Source organism: Lissotriton vulgaris, unplaced genomic scaffold, assembly GCF_964263255.1.
Source record: "Lissotriton vulgaris unplaced genomic scaffold, aLisVul1.2 SCAFFOLD_2672, whole genome shotgun sequence".
Lineage (NCBI taxonomy): Eukaryota > Metazoa > Chordata > Amphibia > Caudata > Salamandridae > Lissotriton > Lissotriton vulgaris.
The window spans coordinates 219,259-240,298 of NW_028245207.1; the positions used below are offsets into that span (position 1 = coordinate 219,259).

At 50.6% G+C, this 21,040-nt stretch overlaps 1 protein-coding gene across 1 annotated transcript in view; it reads right to left on the bottom strand.

The window, feature by feature from the left end:
* LOC147666499 (SRSF protein kinase 1-like) overlaps positions 1-21,040 on the bottom strand; it is a gene marked incomplete at its 3' end in the record, with an annotated part of 245,343 nt that overhangs the window by 164,840 nt on the left and 59,463 nt on the right. Inside the window, exon 2 of the mRNA XM_086949034.1 lies at positions 1,165-1,289. Coding sequence (XP_086805160.1) covers positions 1,165-1,289 — 125 coding nt within the window. The remainder of the gene's footprint in view (positions 1-1,164; positions 1,290-21,040) is intronic.

A 21,040-nucleotide genomic window follows, 5' to 3' on the forward strand; every position in this document is an offset into this window, starting at 1 on the left:
TCACCTGTTATCAGGAGAGACCTCAGTGCTGCATCTTTTAGCCCATTACTGACCCTGAAAAGTAATTTTAACCGTACTTACCAGTAACTTGAATTTCCTTCTATAGGATATCATTGCCTGCTTTTTGACGAAAAAGTTTCAAAGTGATTTTGAAACTTACAAATATTTTTTGCCAACGATAAATAAGTAATTACTTGCCTGTTTTAGATATATTTCCCAGTGCTGAACCTAGCAGTTCAGCACTGGTTTACAAAAGTAACGCAAACACACTTTACCTGGAAACAGAATTTCCTTCCATAGGATAACATTGGTAATTTTACCTAGAAAAGTTTGTCAACTTTTAAAATACAATAATATTCCTTAAAAATCACTACTGTAACCAAAACGCTTTTAATTAACTGTTTACAATGCATGTCCCAGGACTGAATCTAGGATCCAGTCCTGTGGTTAGAAAAGTAATCTACAAAGTAATTAATTGCATTTATCTAGAAATTCCCATTGAGCTCAATGTTGCATTGTGTTTGAAATTGTGTTGCCTATTGCAACAACTGTAACTATTGTAATCAAAAAGTCTAATGCCTATTTGAAAAGTATTTAACTACAGTAACTCATTCCGAGAAAGTATATTTTGATACCTTGTTTGTCTAGAATAAAACAACTATATATTTTGATACAAAACAAGAGGCCTAGAGTTTAGTTCTTGAGTGTGTGGACCATTTGCTGACAGTGTGTACAACAAATGCTTTACACTGTCCTCTGATACGGTCTTACTGCTCGACCAAGCTACCACTTTAGAGAGTAAGGTTATAGCTAACTTTTGCCTCTGCCAAACCTCTGGGGACTGTGGTCTCTGTACACACTGTACCTTACTTTGGTCCGGTATATACAGAGTCACTTTCTTACACCATCTCTCACCACTATACTATTTTACACATCGCAGAGACATTTATCTATTACTTGACTAAGAAGAGACTCAATTTTGTGCTCCTTAAACACATCTGTCATCCCATTACAAAAACATAATTATGAGCGGTTCAACTTTCTAACTATTGCCAAGAAATGCATGAAAAAAGTAATGATGTTCGGTATGTTTCATTATTTATCACATTTTGGGAGCTCCCTGGTAATTAACGCTCACGCTCTTCTTGTTAAGTGAAACATCACCTTTGCGGTAATCGCTGGGATCTTCTTGTTCGTCGTCATCAGAACCAAGAATCTCCTCCTCTTCTTCAGGCTCCTGAGACTCATTCTCACACTCTCGGGTGGAACCTCTGTGATGAGCATCAGACCTGAGGTTAAAAAAAATTTTTTTTAAAGGATCATGTGAAAGCACTTAATAAAAGAGTTGCTAGGAGTTCAAATAAATTGACTATAGCTTCCTTTTATACAGTCTATATGGAAACCGAATAAAGATCAATAGAATAGTGATTTACTGACCAAGAGTTTTAACAATTGAATTCCCTCACTCCAGATGTGTTATGAGATGGAAACTGCCGAATATCCATCACATGAGGAAAAAACTGCCTTCTTAGCATCAGGATATCTAGAAGACAGGAATCTTAGCTCAACTCTATTCACTGCCCACACCCAAAACAGGTTTTCATAAACACATTTGATGCACTGACATTTCCTCCCTTTATTTAAATAATGAAAACTATATCCAATGTCCATCCCTAAAGTAAGCACCAAGCAATTCAAAAATAATCATGTGATGGCAAAAATATATTTAAGGGGAAAACTTCTCCAAAATGAAAGGTGTGAAAGGGGATAGGAGCACACTGCCATCACGTCTCAGCGTCATTACCTCTAGGCATCTTGGTCGATGTAGTACATTCTTTTTGCACAGAACAAAGTTTGGATTGATACTTGGCTAATGCCATAATTTAAGTTGCGTATCCCTAGACACGTGTTTCTGGATTTCTCAGTCATCAGTACGGAAAAAGGGTCGTAAGTTGCTGGACATGCTGCCGCTTAATTTTCTCAGGCACAGTTCCACTCAGGGCATGCAGAAGCTCCCGAACTCGTCAGTTCAGGCGGCTCGAGGGAGCCTTTTAAATTGTGAAAGGGGATAGGAGCACACTGCCATCACGTCTCAGCGTCATTACCTCTAGGCATCTTGGTCGATGTTGTACATTCTTTTTGCACAGAACCTATTAACTGACAGGATATTTTCGGATGCCCACCAATTTGTGAACCCCCCGTTTTGTATATTTTCACTAAATAAGAGGTCAGTTGGTGCGTAGAGGTAAGACAGAGGAAGAGGTACAATTGCTGAAAATGAGTCCTTCCTTGGCCATTCGCAGATATATTGAACAGCCTTCCAGTCCCCAAAATGAAAGGTGTCTCTGTTTTTGAGTAGACCTTAACAGGAGATTTCATACTTGCCTACAAGAAGGGGCTCCATATAAGAAGCAGGTGTTCCAGATTGGAAATTATAATTTCAAAATCAATCAATGAAAAGCACATAAAAGTCACAAAAATAGATGTCATAAAAATAAAGTGCAAACACAATAATTCAAGAAAGCATAGTAAATTATTGCAAAAAAACTACTAAAATATTTTAGAAAAATATCAGTAATCAGTGCTCAATTAAACACACAACAAAATGACATTGAATTATACACAGTGTGTTGAAAGCAAACAAAAGCTGCCATCTGAATAATAAAACTTCAAGAAAATACGTAGATCTAAATCCAATTAGATATTTGGGGGGGTTTAATTCCTTCCCAAATGCCAGAAGCGTTGAACAAGTTACATACCTTCGGCAATGATGTATCTGTAATTATTATTATTAAAGGGGTTTGTAAAGCGCCTGGTGACGCCTCCCGGCGTGTCCCCGCGCTGTGGAGATAGAATGTTTAGGAGGAGTGACAGAGATACCACTACGAAGTAAATAAGTGGGTTTTCAACAGCTTTCTAAAAGATGCCTCGTTCGTTTCTAGTCTGATGTTCGTGGGGAGGATATTCCATTTCTTGGCTGCCAGAAAGCGGAAGGACCTACCTCCCATGCTAGCTCTCTTGGGACGCGATGTTTTAAGCAAGCCCATTCCTTTAGATCTAAGAGATCTGTTGGGCTCATAAGAGACATACAATAGTTCTAGATTACTTACCTTAGAATTACCCCCAGGCGTCAGACTGGATCTGGAGAATTGTTTTGTAGCAGACCCTATCCCTATTATTCAGTTCGCAGAACCGGGAGGATAGATGGGACAGTAAGAAATCTTTAACTAATGTAGGTCTCTTACACATACACCGTTACCGAAGGTAAGTAACTTGTTCATCTGAAAGAGACCATTCGTTATAGATTCCTTAGCTTAGAATAGATACCCCAGCAAAACCAACCCCGGAGTAGCTGCCGTCGACCTGGTCGAGTGGGCGCGCCGTCCTACTGGTAGTTCCTTTTTAGCCAAAGAATAACAGATCTTAATTCATAGGACGACCCATCGCGAGATGGTACATTTGTACACTGCACAAACTTTCTTGGCACCCACATAACCTACGAAGAGTTGATCGTCCACTCGGAAGTCTTTAGTGTGGTCAAGGTAGAAAGACAGCACACGTTTTGGGACCAGACGGTGGAGTCTATCCACCTCTTTGGAATGGTGCGGAGACAGGAAGAAGGTGGGCAATGTGATGGTGTGACCTATGTGTAAAGAGGTAACCACTTTGGGCAGAAAAGAGGCCCCAGTTCGGGGGACTACTTTGTCCGGATGGACAGCAAGAAAGGGAGTTCTAGAAGATAAGGCCTGAAGCTCAATCACCAAGAGAGCATAGGCGATGGCCAGCAAGAGAACAGTCTTTAAAGTAAGAAGACGAAGAGGACAATTATGTAGTGGCTCAAAGGGAGCACACATAAAAGAAGTGAGAGCAAGATTCAAGTCCCACTGGGGCATTACCAAAGGAGGAGGAAACAGATGAGTAATGCCCTTCAGAGATCGGTTAACAATAGTGGACTTTAAAAGGGAAGGCTAATCAGGAAGGTGCAGAAAGGCCGAAAGATAGCCTTTAAGAGTGCCCATAGCAGAGCCGTGCTGGGCAGAGAAAGAATGAAGAGGAGAACCTCTAAAAGGGTATCCACAATCTTTGTTGTGCACCATGCCACAAATATGTTCCATCTACAGGCGTATACCATTTTAGTGGAGGGACTCCTGGCTGCCAAGATGACCTTACAGACTTCTGGAGAAAGGTTGAATGTTGTCAACTGTAGCCGCTCAATCTCCACACAAGAAGGTGGAGACCGGACGGGTTTGTGTGGAGGACCGCACCCTGCTGCTGCGACAGAGATCCTCTTGAAGAGGCAGTCTGATCGGAGGCCATGCTCAAGAGCTCGGGGAACTAGACTCTCCGTGCCCAGTCCGGAGCAACAAGAATTACTTGGGCCCGGTTGCGCTTGATCTTCAGCACTCTGGATAGAAGTGGTACAGGCAGAAAGGCGTACAGGAGGCTGCAATTCCACTTACGACTAAAGGCGTCACTGAGCGATCGCCGCCTTGGAAAATCCAACGAGCAGAACTGCTGGCATTGCTTGTTTTCATCGGTGGCGAATAGATCTAACTAGGGCTCTCCCCACTGCTGAAAGAGACCTTGCACCCCCTCTGAGTGAAGAAGCCGTTCTTTATCCATCATGCACCGGCGGCTGAGTTCGTCCGCCCCAGCGTTCAGGGAACCTGCCAGGTGTTGAACCATCAGGGATAGGCCGTGATATTCCAGCCCCTGTTAGAATCGATAAACTTTAGGTGTGCATAAGCGGCGTTCATTTATGTTCGCTACAGCCACTGTTGAGAGCAAAATGAAGATCGTGAACATTGCCTGCACAATCTTGTCTGCTGGAGTTCCTCCGCACATATAAACTGCAGTCATTCTGACCGACCGCAGCAACATCAACTTGCTGCCACAAATTCATTTTTCCTCTCATCTCTGTTTACAGGCAAACCCATGGACACCCTTACACAAACAGGTTCCAAATACCAAACAGACTCTTGCAAACATGGTTTATTGCACTGCACACAGCAAGACTTGTTTTTGCCAACAATGGGACCTGTTTTTATCAACAGAACAGACTCTTAGATCTGGCCGGTCTCACATGTTTTAGACCCTGAAGCAAGGTCCAGCTGCAAGATTAGATTGTCTGTTTTAACCTGGGTGGGAGGAGAATTAATGTTGGGCTTGTGTAACCATGTGGATGGAACAATGTTGGGCTTGTGTGACAAACCTGCCCGGGGCGGAGACTCCAAGCCTGTAACCAGGATAAATAAAGAAATTCATTGTGTCAAACCTTTATAAAAGGAAGAGTCACAAAAGATGCAGTAAGAACAACTTAATCAGATTACCACGGTGTCTGTTGACAGGTTCTTCTCATGAGAAATAAACTTGTTTCTTGTCTTCCAGTTCCCAGCGCCTGCCTCATTATTTTGATAGTAAATCCAGTGAATTAAAGGTGACCCTGCGCCGGGCAGCATTGGGGGTCTTAGGAGATTCGCTGCTTTTCACAATGTCCAAAGGCGAAAAAGCCTCTTGACATAGGTTCCATGACCCCACCCCACCCGGTTTGTTGCTATACCACAAGGGGAATGTGTTGTCCGTGAATGCCTGCTACTCTTCCTTTGACAGAGGGAAAGAATGCCTTCAGTGCAAGACTAATCTCCAGGAGCTCACGGAGGTTGATGTGGAGCCCGGACTCCGCTGGAGACCAGAGGCCTCTGATCTCCGCCTCCCCCATGTGGCTGCCCATCCGAGAAGTGACACATCCATCACTACTGTAAACTCTGATTGGGGAAGGGAGAGGGATCTGCCGCTGACCCAATCCTGGTGCTGGAGTCACCATTGCAAATGAATTGCAGTCCCCTCCGAGATCTGGACGACATCGGAAGGATTCAGCTGATGCTGTGCCCACTGGAACTTCAGGCCCCACTTTAGAGCCAGCATATGCCATTTGGCAAGATCCACCAGTGGAATGCAGGAGGCCATGAGGCCCAGCAGCCTCGGTCATTCTCACTGAACTACGGGATAGAGGCTGAAACATCGGCATCATAACCCGAATATCCTGGACTCACTGCTCAGGAAGATAGACCCGAAACTAAGCTGTGTCCAGAACCGCTGCCGATGAAAAGGAGCTTCTGAGAGGGAATTCGGTGTGGCTTTGGCATGTTGAGAGTGAACCCCAGCGAATGCAGGAGGTCCGCCGTATTCTGGAGGTGGGAAGACGACAGCCTGAGGGGAGCCCGCCTTCAACAGCCAGTCCTCGAGATAGTGGAAGACTGGAACCCCTGATCTGCGAAGATGAGCTGTGACCACAACCATCACTTTCGTGAACACCCAAGGTGTACTGGTAAGGCAAAGGTGAGCACGGTAACTGAAAATGCTCGTGGCCAACCGTGAACCGTAGGTAATGCCAGTGGGCAGGCAACACGGAGATGTGAATGTAAGTGTCCTGCTAGTCCAACCCTACCATCCAGTCTCCAGGGTCGATGCCAGACAAGACCTGAGCCAAGGTTAACATCTTAAACTTCACCTTCCGGAGGAAGCAGTTGACGTCCCTGAGGTCCAATATAGGACACAGGCCATTGTCCGTCTTGGGTACCAAGAAGTAGTGGGAGTAGCAACCATGACCTACTTCTGGCACAAAAGTGTCCAATAGCTCCCTTGGCCAACAGAGCTGTTAAATTCCTGGCAGAGAAAGGCCAAAAGATCCTCTGACATACAATGAAGTGTTGGTGGCATGAAGGGAGTGGTAGTCTCGAAGAGGAGGGAGAAGCTTCTTCGGACTATCTGCAAAACCCACCTGTCCGACGTGATGTGCCAGTGAGGGAGGTGATGGCTCATCCTGCTGCCCACTCGCAACCGGTGGCCTTGAAAGGTTGGTATAGAAAGGCTTGGAGGCTGCTGCAGAGGAGGCATTGGTGGACTGACCCGTCTGCTGGCCCCCAGACCCACGACGCAAGGCTTCACGTCCCTGGCAATGCAGAGGCTGGGTAGTTTGTGCGGTTTTGTGGCTCTGGGTGGAACGTGGTAGGGGACCCCTTTCACAGCCACAAAAGGGGCAAAAGGCAGACTGCAGGCTAGGCCCATGGGTCTGGTTGTAGCCTTAGACTCTAAGGCTTCGAGTCTTTGAAACACTTGAGCGCATTGTCCGCCTTGTCACCAAACCGGCAACGGCCATCGAAGGGCAAGTCCAAAAGGGTAGATTAGACACCCCCAGAGAAGCCAGATGTTCTCAGCCAGGCGTAGTGTCTCAGGGCTACGGACATTGAAACCTTTCTACCCAGCGAGTCAGCGGTCTCCAGCCCACACCGGATGGGGAACTTTGCTGCGTCTCGGGCCTCAGCAACAGCACAGGTGAGCACGGCCCGAGCCTCCCCCGGGCACTGAGGCAGCACTTGCGCGACCATATCCCACACGTGGGTGCATATAACAGACCAAAAGACACACGGTGGTCACCGACCACAGTCCTAAGCTGGCAGGAGAAAACATTTTTTCCAAGAGGGTCCAGCTTCTTGGATTCCCTATCTGGGGGAGCAGCAGGGAATGCACCTTTTGAGGATGAGGCTTGGATCACCAAGCTCTCAGGGGTGGGGTGTTGGAAGAGGAAAAGTGGGTCGCCTGAGGCCGGGCGGTGGCATTGTGCAATCATCCTGTCCACAGGAGCCCTGTGCTGGGCTTGGACCAAGTGCCCAGAAGGATGTCGGTGAGGAAGTCATTAAAATGCAGCAGGGGCTCTGAATAGGGTGCTACCGGCTGAAGCACTTCAGTCAGGAGATTAGTCCTGACAGCCACCATATGAAGCTCGAGGCCCAAGGCCTCAGCACCCTACGCAAAACACAGAGTAGGAAGCTTTGCAAACAAAACATATTTGCAAAACGAATTTTTTTCGGAAAATATGGGAGACTTGTATGAACATTTGTTTTTCTAAATGCCTTATGAATGTGCAATTCATGCAATTATGGTTTGATCTTGAGGGGGACAATCTAATTTTCTAATTCACGCTTTCACACTTCACTTTAATTTGTTCTTTTATTGCACTTGAGCGTAGTAATTTTGTAAATCTGGCATTTTTGTAAGATCTTGAAGCCAACCATCTTAATCATGGCGCTGTGAGCATAGTAATTTTGCAAATTTGTTTTGTTTCAAAGTTTTTTTTTGGTGTTGCAGGTAATTGTCTGGGTTCAATTTCTGAATTCTTTAAGTTGTGTTAGTTGTAGTGTTTCTTCTGCGTTTAATGTCTGTTTCACCCACTATATCTTTATTTTGGGACACGAGGCATGCAAGATTTGTGCTTTTCCGAGAGTTCCCAATATGATGTGGCCATGCTGGAATAGCTAACTTAGAAAGCTATCAGGTAATTTTTTATCTTTCGGGCCGCAGCTCTGCCCACAGCAGCGTTCTCGATTCCACTCTACACACGAGTTATGACCTGCCGTCTCCCTTTGACATTTAATTGTTTGGAGTAGGTGTTTCTCTATCGGGTTATCTCGCTGGCTTGATTAAGTGTCCGATTGTTTAGTTTATTTTGGCGGCAGTTCACGTCATGTTTATTTCTCACCAGGCATTTAGCTATTTAGTGATAGTTTTGTATTAATGTTTCGAGGGTGATATTTTGGTCTGAATAAATGACAGATTGTTGTTTCCATTCGGTGATTTGTTTCATTCAGTGATTTATTTCATTCGGTGATTTGTTTCATTCGGTGATTTGTTTCATTCGGTGATTTGTTTCATTCGGTGATTTGTTTCATTCGGTGATTTGTTTCATTCGGTGATTTGTTTACATTTTGTGAGCTTTCACTGGGTGTTGGTGCCTTATCCTAATAATTTGTGGCTTTATGGGATTTATAAATGTTCATGATTTTTATAGGAGAGCTTGTCCTCCTTTTTGATCTTGATTGCCTGATTGTTTGTTGTCTTTGGCAAGTAAACTTAATTCATGTACTGTATTGATGCAAGCAGGACTATACTTACTTCTGGTTTTGGTCCGCTCTACTTATTTTTCCTTTGCCTTTTTCTTACTCACTAAGGTGCCTTTTATTTGCTTGTTTGCTCTTTCAGATGTTAAGGCTTTTCTCAATAAATGATTTCTGTCCAGATGATGACCCTTTGACTTGGTGGGGTCGAAAAGCCGTCAACACTTCTGGCATTTGGGAAGGGACTAAACCCCTCAAATTTCCAATTGGACTTGGATCTTTGCATGGTCTTAAAAGTCTATTATTCTGATGTCAGCTTTTGTTTGCTTTTAAACATACTATATATTGTTCAATGTGTTTTTATTGTGTAGTGAGTTGAGCACTAAGTACCGATATATTCTTATTTTATGTTTTGTTCATGTTTTATGTTATGTAATGTAGCATTTATAAAGCGCTGCTGTCGCTCCGAGGAGCATCATGGCACTCTGGATGATTGAGTTGAAGGTATAGTGCAACAGCTACTGAGAAACATGATTTAACCCTTTCGCTGCGGCGGCTATTCCGCCGCAATGCTAACTGGGTGGGGCGGCCGCGCGGCGGCCGCATGCTGGTGACAGAACCGCTCCGTCACCAGCTGCGGTTGAGCTATGCTGGTGACGGAGCGGTTCCGTCATGACCCGCCCCGCTCATTAGAACGGCCGGGCCATCACGGAACCGCTCCGTCATCAGCACAGCCCAACCGTAGCTGATGACGGAGCAGTTCCGTCATCAGCAGGGGAGGGGTTAAAGAGTTAGATCAAGGCTCTGCGTTGGGCATCCGCAGAGGTGAAAATCCAGGTTTTTAGGGACTTCCTATAAAGGGTTTCTGACTGGACGAGGCGGAGGCTACAAGGGAGTTGGTTCCAAGCCTGTGTGCCTAACACTGCAATGGATTTGCCTCCTTTGGAAATACATTTGAAGGTTGGGGTTTTAAGAGGGTTTTGTTTTCGCTCCATGCCACTGAAGTCAAGCTATTGAGGCTGATGATGGGTGAAACCCGGAAACCGGTCCTAGTATGCTTGCTTTCAGTGGAGGGAGGACCTGTCCTGGCATACCCATCCCACTAAGGGCTAAATGTCTTACAGCAAACAAATGATGGACGGAATGCTGACAATGCAAACATTCTCCCCCAGTCAAAGATCTAGTCAAACTGGAATGACATGGTGAGCAAAAAAACGATGGCTTTAGGCTCAGATCTCTGTACTGGGGTGAATGTAGGGCATTGTTCTTCATTATGTCCATCAATTGTTCTTTTTGCATTTGCAATAATATTGGACTGCACTTTTTGAATTATTTATTTTGTGGCCACTTTATTTTTTTGTGACATCTATTTTTTTGACTCATGTGCTTTTTATGGAATGATTTCGCATTTGTAATTTCCTACCGGGAACCCTTGTTGCTTACACAGATTCTCCTGCCCCTGGTTTTGGGCTGTTTGGGCTGCCCATGTTACGGTTAACAAGAAGGGGCAGCAACAGTTTTGTTTGAAGGCACTGTAAAAGACCGATCCAATGCAAGCCGAGTCACCTCTGGCGGGTACATTTGGTGACTGCATACGAGGGAAACAGGTATGAGGTTGAAAAATGCAAGCTTTGGCCAATGCTGTGCAGCTATTGTGAAGCCCCGCGTCGTACAGATACAGCCACACAAGTTGACTGCTTTTACAAGTGCAAAAAAGCTAATACCCACCCTGACGCTACGTATTTTTTAGCCCTTGTCCCATTCTATTGACAAAGTTGAAAATACATTAAATCTTATCCTGGAGTTTGCTAAAAAAAGGAATATGCTACTTACCAGTATGCATCTGTTCTTGGCATGTAGGGCTGCTGACATTCATATCTTGTGCATAGATCGCCGCCTAGTGTTGGGTCCGGATGATTGCACTTGATGTCTTGGAAGAGTTTTCGAAGTATCACGAGATAGGTGACTCCTCCCTTGGACTACAGTGCGCATGGGCATCCTCTCCATCCTCAGATTGTTTTTCGCCATTGTGGCAGAGATGGAGATAGCAAAGTAAGAGATGGTCATGCCAGAGAGAATGCTGCAGCTGCTACAGGCACCGGGGAGGAGGGCGGGGGATATGAATGTCAGCCGCCCTACATTCCAAGAACAGGTGAATACTGGTGAACAAGTTACTTACCTTCGGTAACGATATATCTGTAAGAAACAGTAGTTAGTATTAGATTCCTTACCTTAGAATATCCCCAGGCGTCAGTCTGGATCTGGAAACTTTTGCGTAGCAGTACCCCTGCGCGTCGGTAGGCGTCGTCTGCGGGCGTCCCCTGCGGCTCCGCGTCAGTCGTTGGCGTCGTGCGCCGTGATGACGTCAATGGAGTATATAGACGCCGCCTCCGCGCGCTGACGTCAGTTCTTTGTACACAGCTTTTCTGCGCTAGAACACGCAGAGCCATGTGAGAACCAACACTGGTGCCATTTGAAACTAGAGCCCTGAAAGGGATGTCCTTAACCCTAGGTATCAGTTTGCAGAAAGGGGAGGATGGGTGGGGCGGTAAGGAATCTAATACTAACTGGGGTCTCTCTCAGATATATCGTTACCGAAGGTAAGTAACTTGTGCATCTGAAAGAAACAGGTTAGTATTAGATTCCTTAGCTTAGAATAGATACCCCAGCAATACCAACCCCGGTGGTGGGTCTGCGAACCAATACAATCCTACACCAGAAAGTCCTGGAGGACAGAACGGCCAAAGAAGCCATCCCTCCGGACTTGGCTGTCCAGGCAGTAGTGCCTCGCAAAGGTGTGCAGCGAGGCCCACGTAGCCGCCTGGCAAATGTCCTGCAAGGGGACTCCCCGGCCCAGGGAAGTAGTAGCCGCCGTGGCCCGAGTGGAATGGGCCCTCAGCCCAACAGGAGGCTCCTTCCGAGCCAAAGAGTAGCACGCTTTGATGCACAGAACGACCCACCGAGAGATGGTCCGTTTATGTACTGCCCGTCCCTTCTTCGCACCCACGTAGCCACCAAACAGTTGGTCATCCACCCGGAACTGGCGTGTGCGATCCATATAAAATGAAAGCGCACGTTTTGGGTCCAGACAATGGAGCCGCTCTTCATCCTTTGAAGGATGCGGAGGCGTGAAGAAGGAAGGGAGGGTGATGACTGCCCGATGTGAAAAGCAGAGACAACTTTGGGCAGGAAAGAAGGTCTAGTTCTCAAAACCACCTTGTCAGGATGAATGGACAGGAAAGGAGGTTTGACAGAAAGAGCCTGGGGCTCACTCACTCTCGTGGCAGAGGTGATGGCAACCAGGAAAGCCGTCTTTAAAGTCAGGAGACGGAGAGGACAGGAATGAAGGGGCTCAAAGGGAGCACACATCAAGAAGGTCAGAACCAGGTTCAAGTCCCACTGAGGCATCACAAAAGGAACAGGTGGATACATGTGTGTGATGCCCTTCAAGAATCTTGTTACAATGGGGGACTTGAACAAAGAAGGTTGATCAGGCAGCCTCAGAAAGGCCGAAAGGGCAGAAAGGTAGCCCTTGATAGTGCCCAGAGCAGAGCCCTGCTGGGCAAGAGAAAGAAGGAAGAGAATAACCTCAGAAAGAGGGGCAGAGAGTGGATCCACAGCCTTTGCTGTGCACCATGCCACAAACTTGTTCCACCGACAGGCGTATACCGACTTAGTGGAGGGACGCCTGGCTGCCAGAATCACATCAGAGACTTCAGGAGGCAAGTCAAATGGCCTCAACTGTCGCCGCTCAATCTCCACGCATGGAGGTGGAGGTTGGACAGGTTCGGGTGGAGGACCGTCCCCTGCTGCTGCGACAGAAGGTCCTCCTGAAGGGGCAGGCGGATCAGGGGACCGACTGACATGCTGAGTAGCTCGGGATACCAGTACCTTCGAGCCCAGTCCGGAGCCACAAGGATGACTTGGGCCCGGTCGCGCCTGATCTTCTTCAGCACTCTGGGCAGAAGTGGTATAGGCGGAAAGGCGTATAACAGACCGCAACTCCACTCGTGCCGAAAGGAGTCGCCGTGCGAGTGCCGTCTTGGAAACTCCAACGAGCAGAACTGATGACATTGCGCGTTCTCTTCTGTGGCGAATAGATCTAACCAAGGCTCTCACCATTGCAGAAAGAGGCCTTGCGCCACGTCAGAGTTCAGACGCCATTCGTGATCCATCGAGCACCGACGGCTGAGTTCGTCCGCCCTGGCGTTCAGAGAAACTGCCAGGTGTTGAACCGTCAGTCACGCCCTGACGTTCCAGCCATTGCCAGAGGCGCAGAGCCTCCTGGCAAAGGGTCCACGACCCCACCCCGCCCTGCTTGTTGCAGTACCACATGGCGGTGGTGTTGTCCGTGAACACCTGCACTACACTCCCGTTGACAAAGGGGAGGAATGCTTTCAGTGCCAAACGAATCGCCCGGAGCTCCAACAGGTTTATATGGAGCCGGGACTCGGCCGGAGACCAGATGCCTCTGCCTCTCCCAAGTGGCCTCCCCAGCCCTGGAGGGACGCGTCCGTCACAACAACGTGCTCCAGTGGGAGAGGGATCTGCCTCGGACCTATCGCGGTCCATAAGCCACCACTGCAGTTGTCTCGTAGTGCCCTCCGAGATCAAGACATGGCCAGACAAGTTGCCCACTGAAACTTCAGGTCCCACTGCCGAGCCCGCATCCGCCACCGAGCGTGATGCACCAGAAGGATGCAGGAAGCCATCAGCCCCAGCAGCCGCAGCGTCAACCTGACCGAAACCCGGGATGACGGCTGAAAGATGGGAATCAAAGCCTGTATATCCTGGACTCGCCATTCCGGAGGATAGACCCGAAACTGCGCTGAGTCGAGAACCGCTCCGATGAAAAGGAGCTTTTGAGAGGGACACAGGTGTGATTTCGGCACATTGATGGAGAACCCCAGCTCGTGCAGGAGGTCTGCCGTCATCTGAAGGTGGTGGACGACTGTCTGGGGCGAGCCCGCCTTTAACAACCAGTCGTCTAGATAGGGGAAGACTGAAACCCCCAATCTGCGCAGATGGGCTGCGACCACCGCCATCACCTTGGTGAACACCCGTGGGGCGCTGGTAAGGCCGAAGGGGAGCACGATAAACTGAAAGTGCTCGTGGCCTACCGTGAACCGCAGGTAACGCCGGTGGGCCGGCAGGACGGGGATGTGAAAATACGCATCCTGCAAGTCCAACGCTACCATCCAGTCTTGCGGGTCTAGAACAGCCAAGACCTGACCTATAGTCAACATCTTGAACTTCTCCTTCCGGAGGAAGCCGTTGACGTTCCTTAGGTCCAAGATAGGACGTAGGCCCCCTTTGTCCTTCTTGGGTACCAGAAAGTAGTGGGAATAGCAACCACGTCCTACTTCTGGCCCAGGAACGCGCTCGATGGCCCCCTTGGCCAAGAGGGCCGTAACTTCCTCCCTCAGAAGTACCAAGTGGTCCCCCGACACACGGTGGTTCTGCGGTGGCATGGCTGGAGGAGTGGTCTCGAAGGGGAGGGAGTAGCCCCTTCGGACAAGCTGCAGCACCCACCTGTCCGATGTTATTGTGCGCCAGTGGGAGAGGTGATGGCGAACCCTGCCACCCACCGGCGTCACATGGGCCTGAAAGCACGGACTAGGAGGATTTAGTGGCAGATGCTGCGGGGGGAGGTGTGGTCTGACCCCGCCGCTGTCCCCGACCGCCACCACAGCGGTTTCCACGGCCGCCACCGCGTTGATAAGTCTGTTGCGGCACGTGGCTGGCAGCACGTGTGGGACCGCCCCTTCCTTGGCCACGAAAGGAGCGAAACGAACCCGTTTGCTGGTGCTGGGTCGAGAGACCCAAGGACTTGGCCGTGACCCTGGAGTCCTTGAAGCGCTCCAGCGCGTGGTCCGCTTTGTCGCCAAACAGGCGACTGCCATCAAACGGCATGTCCATCAATGCATTCTGGACATCTGCAGAGAAGTTGGCGGATCTCAGCCAGGCGTGGCGACGAATCGCCACCGTCGTGGACATCGCTCTGCCCAGTGAGTCGGTCGTATCAAGACCACACCTGATGCAGTATCTTGCTGCGTCTCGGCTTTCAATCATAGCCTTGCCGAGCTTAGCCCGTACCTCCGGCGGGCATTCAGGCAGCAGGTCCGCGACCGTATCCCACAGAGAGTGGGTGTAGCGGCCCAAGAGGCAAGCGGTGTGACAAGACCGCAGTCCCAGACTCAGGGACGAGAAGACCTTCTTACCATACTGGTCGTACCTCTTAGATTCCCGGTCGGGCGGGGCCGACGGGAATGCGGTCTGGGAAGTCGAGGCCTGGATCACCAGGCTCTCAGGGGTGGGATAGGTGGACAAGAACTTGGGGTCATCCGTACACGGACGGTGGCGTCTGGCCACGTTCCTATCAACAGGCGAACCTGAAGCGGGCCTGGACCACGTGCCCAAAAGAACGTCAGTTAAGGCCTCGTTGAACGGCAGCAGTGGCTCCTGTGGGCATGACTGCGGTTTGAGGACCTCAGTGAGGATGTTAGTCCTCACGGCCGCGACGGGGACCTCAAGGTTTAAGGCCTTGGCAGCCCTCATCAACACCACTGAATAAGCTGCCCCCTCCTCCGAAGCCACGGTAGGAGGCGAGACAAAGCCAGGGTTGGGGGAGTCATCCAGACCACTGGCGTCACCCAAGTCACCCATCCAGTCCACATTGTACTGACACTCGCGGGTCAGAGGGTCCTCAGACCCCTCCCACTCCTCTCCGTAATCTACATCTTCACCATATTCGGAATCAACAATGTAGACCGGCTCCCCGGGGTCCACAGGCCCCATCGGCGTCGGACTCGGCGTCAGGCGACACCGGTTCGACTCCGCGTCCGGAGTCGGAGAGGGAATGGGGGCGGCGCCTCCCGGAGGCCGGTTGACCAGCCGGCGTCGACCCTGAAGGCCCCTGCAGCGCCGGGGCCGGAGCACCCGACGGCGTCGAGGCAGGAGCACCCGAACCGCTAGGGCCCCCGGACGGGACCACAGGGCCCGCAGGCGCCGGAGGCCCCGTCGGAGGAGACAGTGCCCTCATGGCCATGAGGAACGCCTCTATCTCCTCGGGCGACGCGCCTTGCCCAGGGACCGCAGGGTATGGAGCAGGCCGCGTAGGCCACTCACGCGGAGCCGCGGGGGTGGGGCCACCCGAACCCCCGGCCGCATCGCGCGAGCGTCGGGGGGGAGTTGGGGGTACGATGACGACGCCCCGACATCTTGTGCTTCCTACCTGAGGAACCAGAGGAATGGTGACGACTCCCGGAGCGCTCGTGACGGCTCCGCGACCGCTCCCTCGATCGCTCCCTTGACCTCCGGCCAGACCGGGACCGCTCTCGACGCGGGGCCGACACCCGGAGCTCGAGCAGCTTGCGGGACCGCTTCCGCCTAGCTTTATTCGTCAAGGCCCGGCAATCGACGCAGGCGTCCACGTCGTGGTCGGGGCCCAGGCACCGGAGGCAGAGTCGGTGATGGTCTGTGACCGACATCGTGCGGTCACAGTCGTCACAGTTCTTAAAACCAGGCATCCTACCGGCACCGTAAGAAGATATCAAAAAGATTCAAAAACTATGGTCAAAGACCGGAGTACTGCTCTTCGGATCTGCGCTAACTGGCGCGGAAAAAAGAAGAACTGACGTCAGCGCGCGGAGGCGGCGTCTATATACTCCAGCGACGTCATCACGGCGCACAACGCCAACGACGGATGCGGAGCCGCAGGGGACGCCTGCAGACGACTCCTACCGACGCGCAGGGGTACTGCGACGCAAAAGTTTTCAGATCCAGACTGACGCCTGGGGATATTCTAAGGTAAGGAATCTAATATTAACCTGTTTCTTTCAGATAAGTAGCATATTCCGTTCGAGGCATGTGGGCTGCTGAATTCATATCTTGTGCATAGACTGTATAGCAGTATCTCCTCTAGCGGTGGCTACCTGTGCCAGCTGCAGCAGTTTGAAAAAGAGTTTTGAGGACAGCCTGGCCTACAGCAGCTTGCCGTTTTGTTTGTACATCTACACAGTAATGTTTTGTGAAAGTGTGTATGGTGGACCATGTGGCTGCCTTACAGATGTCTTCAAGAGGAATATTTCCTAGGAAAGCCATGGATGCCCCCATTTTCCTAGTGGAGTGTGCTCTGGGGGGACGGTTAAAGTGCGTTTTGCCTTTTGATAGCATATCTGAATGCATTTAACTATCCATCTGGTGTAGGAAGGGGGAGTCTCTAGTCGGCGCAGTGCAACACTAGCGACAAGCAGGGACTCTCTCTTCCTCGTCAGGGCTGAGGGTTACCTTTAAGACAACCTCTGCTTACCCTCTAGGTAGTGTGGCTTAAGCAGTCTTAGGCTAATCTCTGGGGCACATAGGGTTAAACATTTGCAACATTACACCTCCACAACCAACCCACCACACAAGGACACCAAACTGTATTTGTAAAAATATATATCTTTATATAGATTTCAAGCAGGCTTGTAGATACAGTCTTGGTTCAATGTAAAAACGGTTCCAGTATACTTTTAATTAGGTTGCCACAGTTCTTCCTTTAGTAATAATCAGTTCTTGGTGTTAGCGTTTCACCAACAGTTCTCATTCAGCGTGAATCCCCCGCATGGGGATTCAGGGCTCCTCACGGTACTTTCCTCGGCGACCTACCGGGCTTCCTCCAGCAGTCCGCTGGTCTCTCTGCGCGGCGGGGCGCTGTTGACGAGGGGAGAGAGAGCGGGGGCCCTGGGAGCGCTCCGCACGCAGCTCCGAGGGCTGGGCGAGGCAGCAGGGAGGAAACAGTACCTTGCGGGAGAGTTGGTGGGGCGCAGGTCAATGCGGCAGTCCACGTCGCGTTGTCTTCCGTCCGGTGCTTGGAGCCAGCGGCGGCTCGGCTCTGGCTCGTGGGTTGACGTTGCTGTGCGGGCCGGGTTGCACGGGGCCAGCGCCTCGGGGTTTCCTGATCAGGAGGGCACACTTAGGGGACAGCGCTCCTCGGCGCAGGCCTCTATCAATCCAGGCGACGTTCAGGCACCCCACGCAACAGCTGTTTCTCGGACAGCGGCGGCGCGTTCAGGGGCACAAGACACGAAGGGGGCGAGCAGGCACCGGGCGCCACCTCTCGTCACGTTGCGAGCTGCAGCTCGGGGTCGGTCACTGTGCTCGGATCAGCTGGGCTGATCTTTACGTTGCTTCTGGACCAGGCAGGCGGCAGTCACTTTGTTTAGAGGGAGGGCAGCTCCCAGGGCGTTGCTGAAGAGCGCGATGGTCGCAGCGCGTTCCGCTTTTCCTGGGGAGGCTTGCAGAGGGGAGACAGCGTCTCGTAGTGGTTCCTCTGTCAGGGGGCAGCGCCCACTGTTCCTGGGGCGCTGGTCAGGGGGCAAGTTCACAGGCAAGCCCTTGGAGATCTCTCAGCAAAGTTTGGCACAAACTTTCACAAAGCAAAAGTCTTCTTGTAGTCTTTTCTTTCCCTCTCCTTCTGCAGCAAGGCACCAGACACAGGCCAGAGACAGCACTCCGCCTTGTCCTTCTCGTCGGGCAGAGTTTCTTCTGTAGCACAAACAGGATCTAATTTACAAGGAGCAGGGCTCCTACTTTTATACCCAGTTTCTTTTGTTCTTACAGGCCAGGGGGGCCTTTGCATAGCCACTTTCAGTCTCTGAGTACTTTGTTGGGTGCAATCCGGCTTCTGCTTTCAGTGTGAGGGGCAGGCACATCAGACGCTCCACAGGAGGTGGAGCCAGCATTGTGTGGAGAGGGGCAGCCAGAAGTACCTTGTTGATGGGGCTTCGCCCTTCCTGGGCCAGGTGTCGGCTGAGTCATCAGTCGCTCCCCAGGAGGGTGGAGCCAGCATTGTGGTGGCAGAGCACAGCTAGATTCAGAGTCAAGAGCCACTCCTACCTCCCACTAAGGTGTAATCTTCGCATTCACCACCTGTCATCCCCCAGCCCTGTCACTCACACATCCAAGACAGTCAGATACACATACCAGCAGAGGCGGGCTGAAATGGTTAGGCAAGCAGATGCTAGCTTTCTAAAAGTAGCATTTGCAAACACAGGATATTAAAATAAACTTTACTAAAATAAATATTTTATTATTCTGAGTTCAGGCATACTAAACATGACTCTCTACCATGCTCCCTGAGCCTGCTGGGATTATAGAGTGTAATAATTCCAGCAGCCCATTCTGGCCTAAGGGACGCAGGTAGCCTTACAATAGTGAAATACGAATTTAGTTGTAGTTCACTACTAGGACATGCCATGCACATCAGGGCTTGTCCTACCTTACACTTACAATGCACCCTGCCCTCAGGCCTACCATAGGGGTGACTAATATGAAGTCAAGGGAAGGTTCAGGGGCTGGCAAGTGGGTACACTTGCCCAGCCAGCATGACAGTACGAGACTGCACGCGGGGTCTGCAATGGCGGACCCTAGACACATCTTAAGGCTGCTTCTGTGGGTGGCGCAACCAGCGCTGCAGGCCCACTAGCAGTATTGGCATTCACAAGCCCTGGCACTCCTCGTGCACTTTACTAGGGACTAACAGTAAATCCAATGCACCAATCATGGACATCAATCATATGTACAATTTACAGTAGGGAGCACTTGCACTGTGGCACAGGTTGGCCGTGGCGCAGTGCCCTGAGTATCGGAAAACCAGCAAAACATCGGAGGCACACCAGCAAAAAGTGGAAGGGAAACTCACGCCAAGGTGCCAGGTCTAACACGTGTCCCCTCCAGCTGAAATGTGGGGGGAACTACCCTTCCCCAGGGAGTTCCACATCACTAAGGCGGAAAAATCTGGACAGACCATCAGCGTTGGCGTGATCTGTGCCAGGGCGGTGTTCCACCGTAAAGTCCATACTCTGTAGAGAAATGGACCACCTCAACAGTTTTGGGTTCTCACCCCTCATTTGCATCAACCATCTGAGGGGCCTGTGGTCCGTCTGAACTCGGAAGTGAGACCCAAACAAGTAGGGTCTTAGCTTCTTCAGCGCCCAGACCACAGCAAATGCTTCTCGCTCTATTGCACTCCACCTACTTTCCCGTGGAAGTAACCTCCTGCTGATGAAGGCTACGGGTTGGTCAAAGCCCTCCTCAGTCATCTGTGAGAGAACAGCCCCTACACCATGCTCTGAAGCGTCTGTTTGCACTATGAATTCCTTGGAGAAATCCGGAGCCAGGAGCACGGGCGCCGTGCACATGGCAGTCTTCAGGGTGTCAAAAGCCTTCTGACAGGTGTCAGTCCAAATCACATTCCTGGGCTGCTTCTTCGAAGTCAGCTCTGTCAAGGGGGTCACAATCGTGCCATAGCCCTTGACAAACCTCCTGTAATACCCAGTGAGCCCCAGGAAGGCTCTCACTGCAGTCTGGGTCTTGGGGGGTTCCCAAGCCAGGATGGTCTCAATTTTGGGTTGCAAGGGTGCCACCTTGCCACTCCCCACTTGGTGTCCCAAGTACACCACTGAACCCTGCCCAATCTGGCACTTGCTTGCCTTGATTGTGAGGCCTGCTCTGCGCAGGGCCATCAACACTTCCCAGAGGTGTCGCAGGTGTTCTGGCCAGGTGCCACTGAACACCGAGATGTCATCCAGGTAGGCGGCACTGAACTCAACCAGCCCAGCCAACACATGGTTGACCAATCTCTGAAAGGTGGCAGGGGCATTCTTCATCCCAAATGGCATAACCCGGAACTGGAAATGCCCATCTGGTGTAGAGAATGCTGACCTCTCCTTTGCCCCATCGGTCAAGGCGATCTGCCAGTACCCAGACGTTAAATCAAACGTGCTGAGGAACCGGGCAGCCCCTAGCCGATCAATGAGCTCATCAGCTCTGGGGATGGGGTGCGCGTCAGTCTTGGTGACTGAGTTGAGTCCTCTGTAGTCCACACAGAACCGGAGTTCAGGTGTGGCTCCCGGCGCAGCAGCCTTTGGGACCAAGACCACGGGGCTGGACCAAGGACTGCTGGAAGACTCAACCACCCCAAGGGCAAGCATTTTGGAGACCTCCTCCTTGATGCAGGCCCTGACCCGGTCAGTCACTCTGTAAGCCTTATGCTTCACAGGTAAGCTGTCTCCTGTGTCCACATCATGGACGCACCAATCTGTGACACTAGGAACCAGGGAGAACAGATCTGGAAACTGCCCCAGCAACTGGCGGCAGTCTTC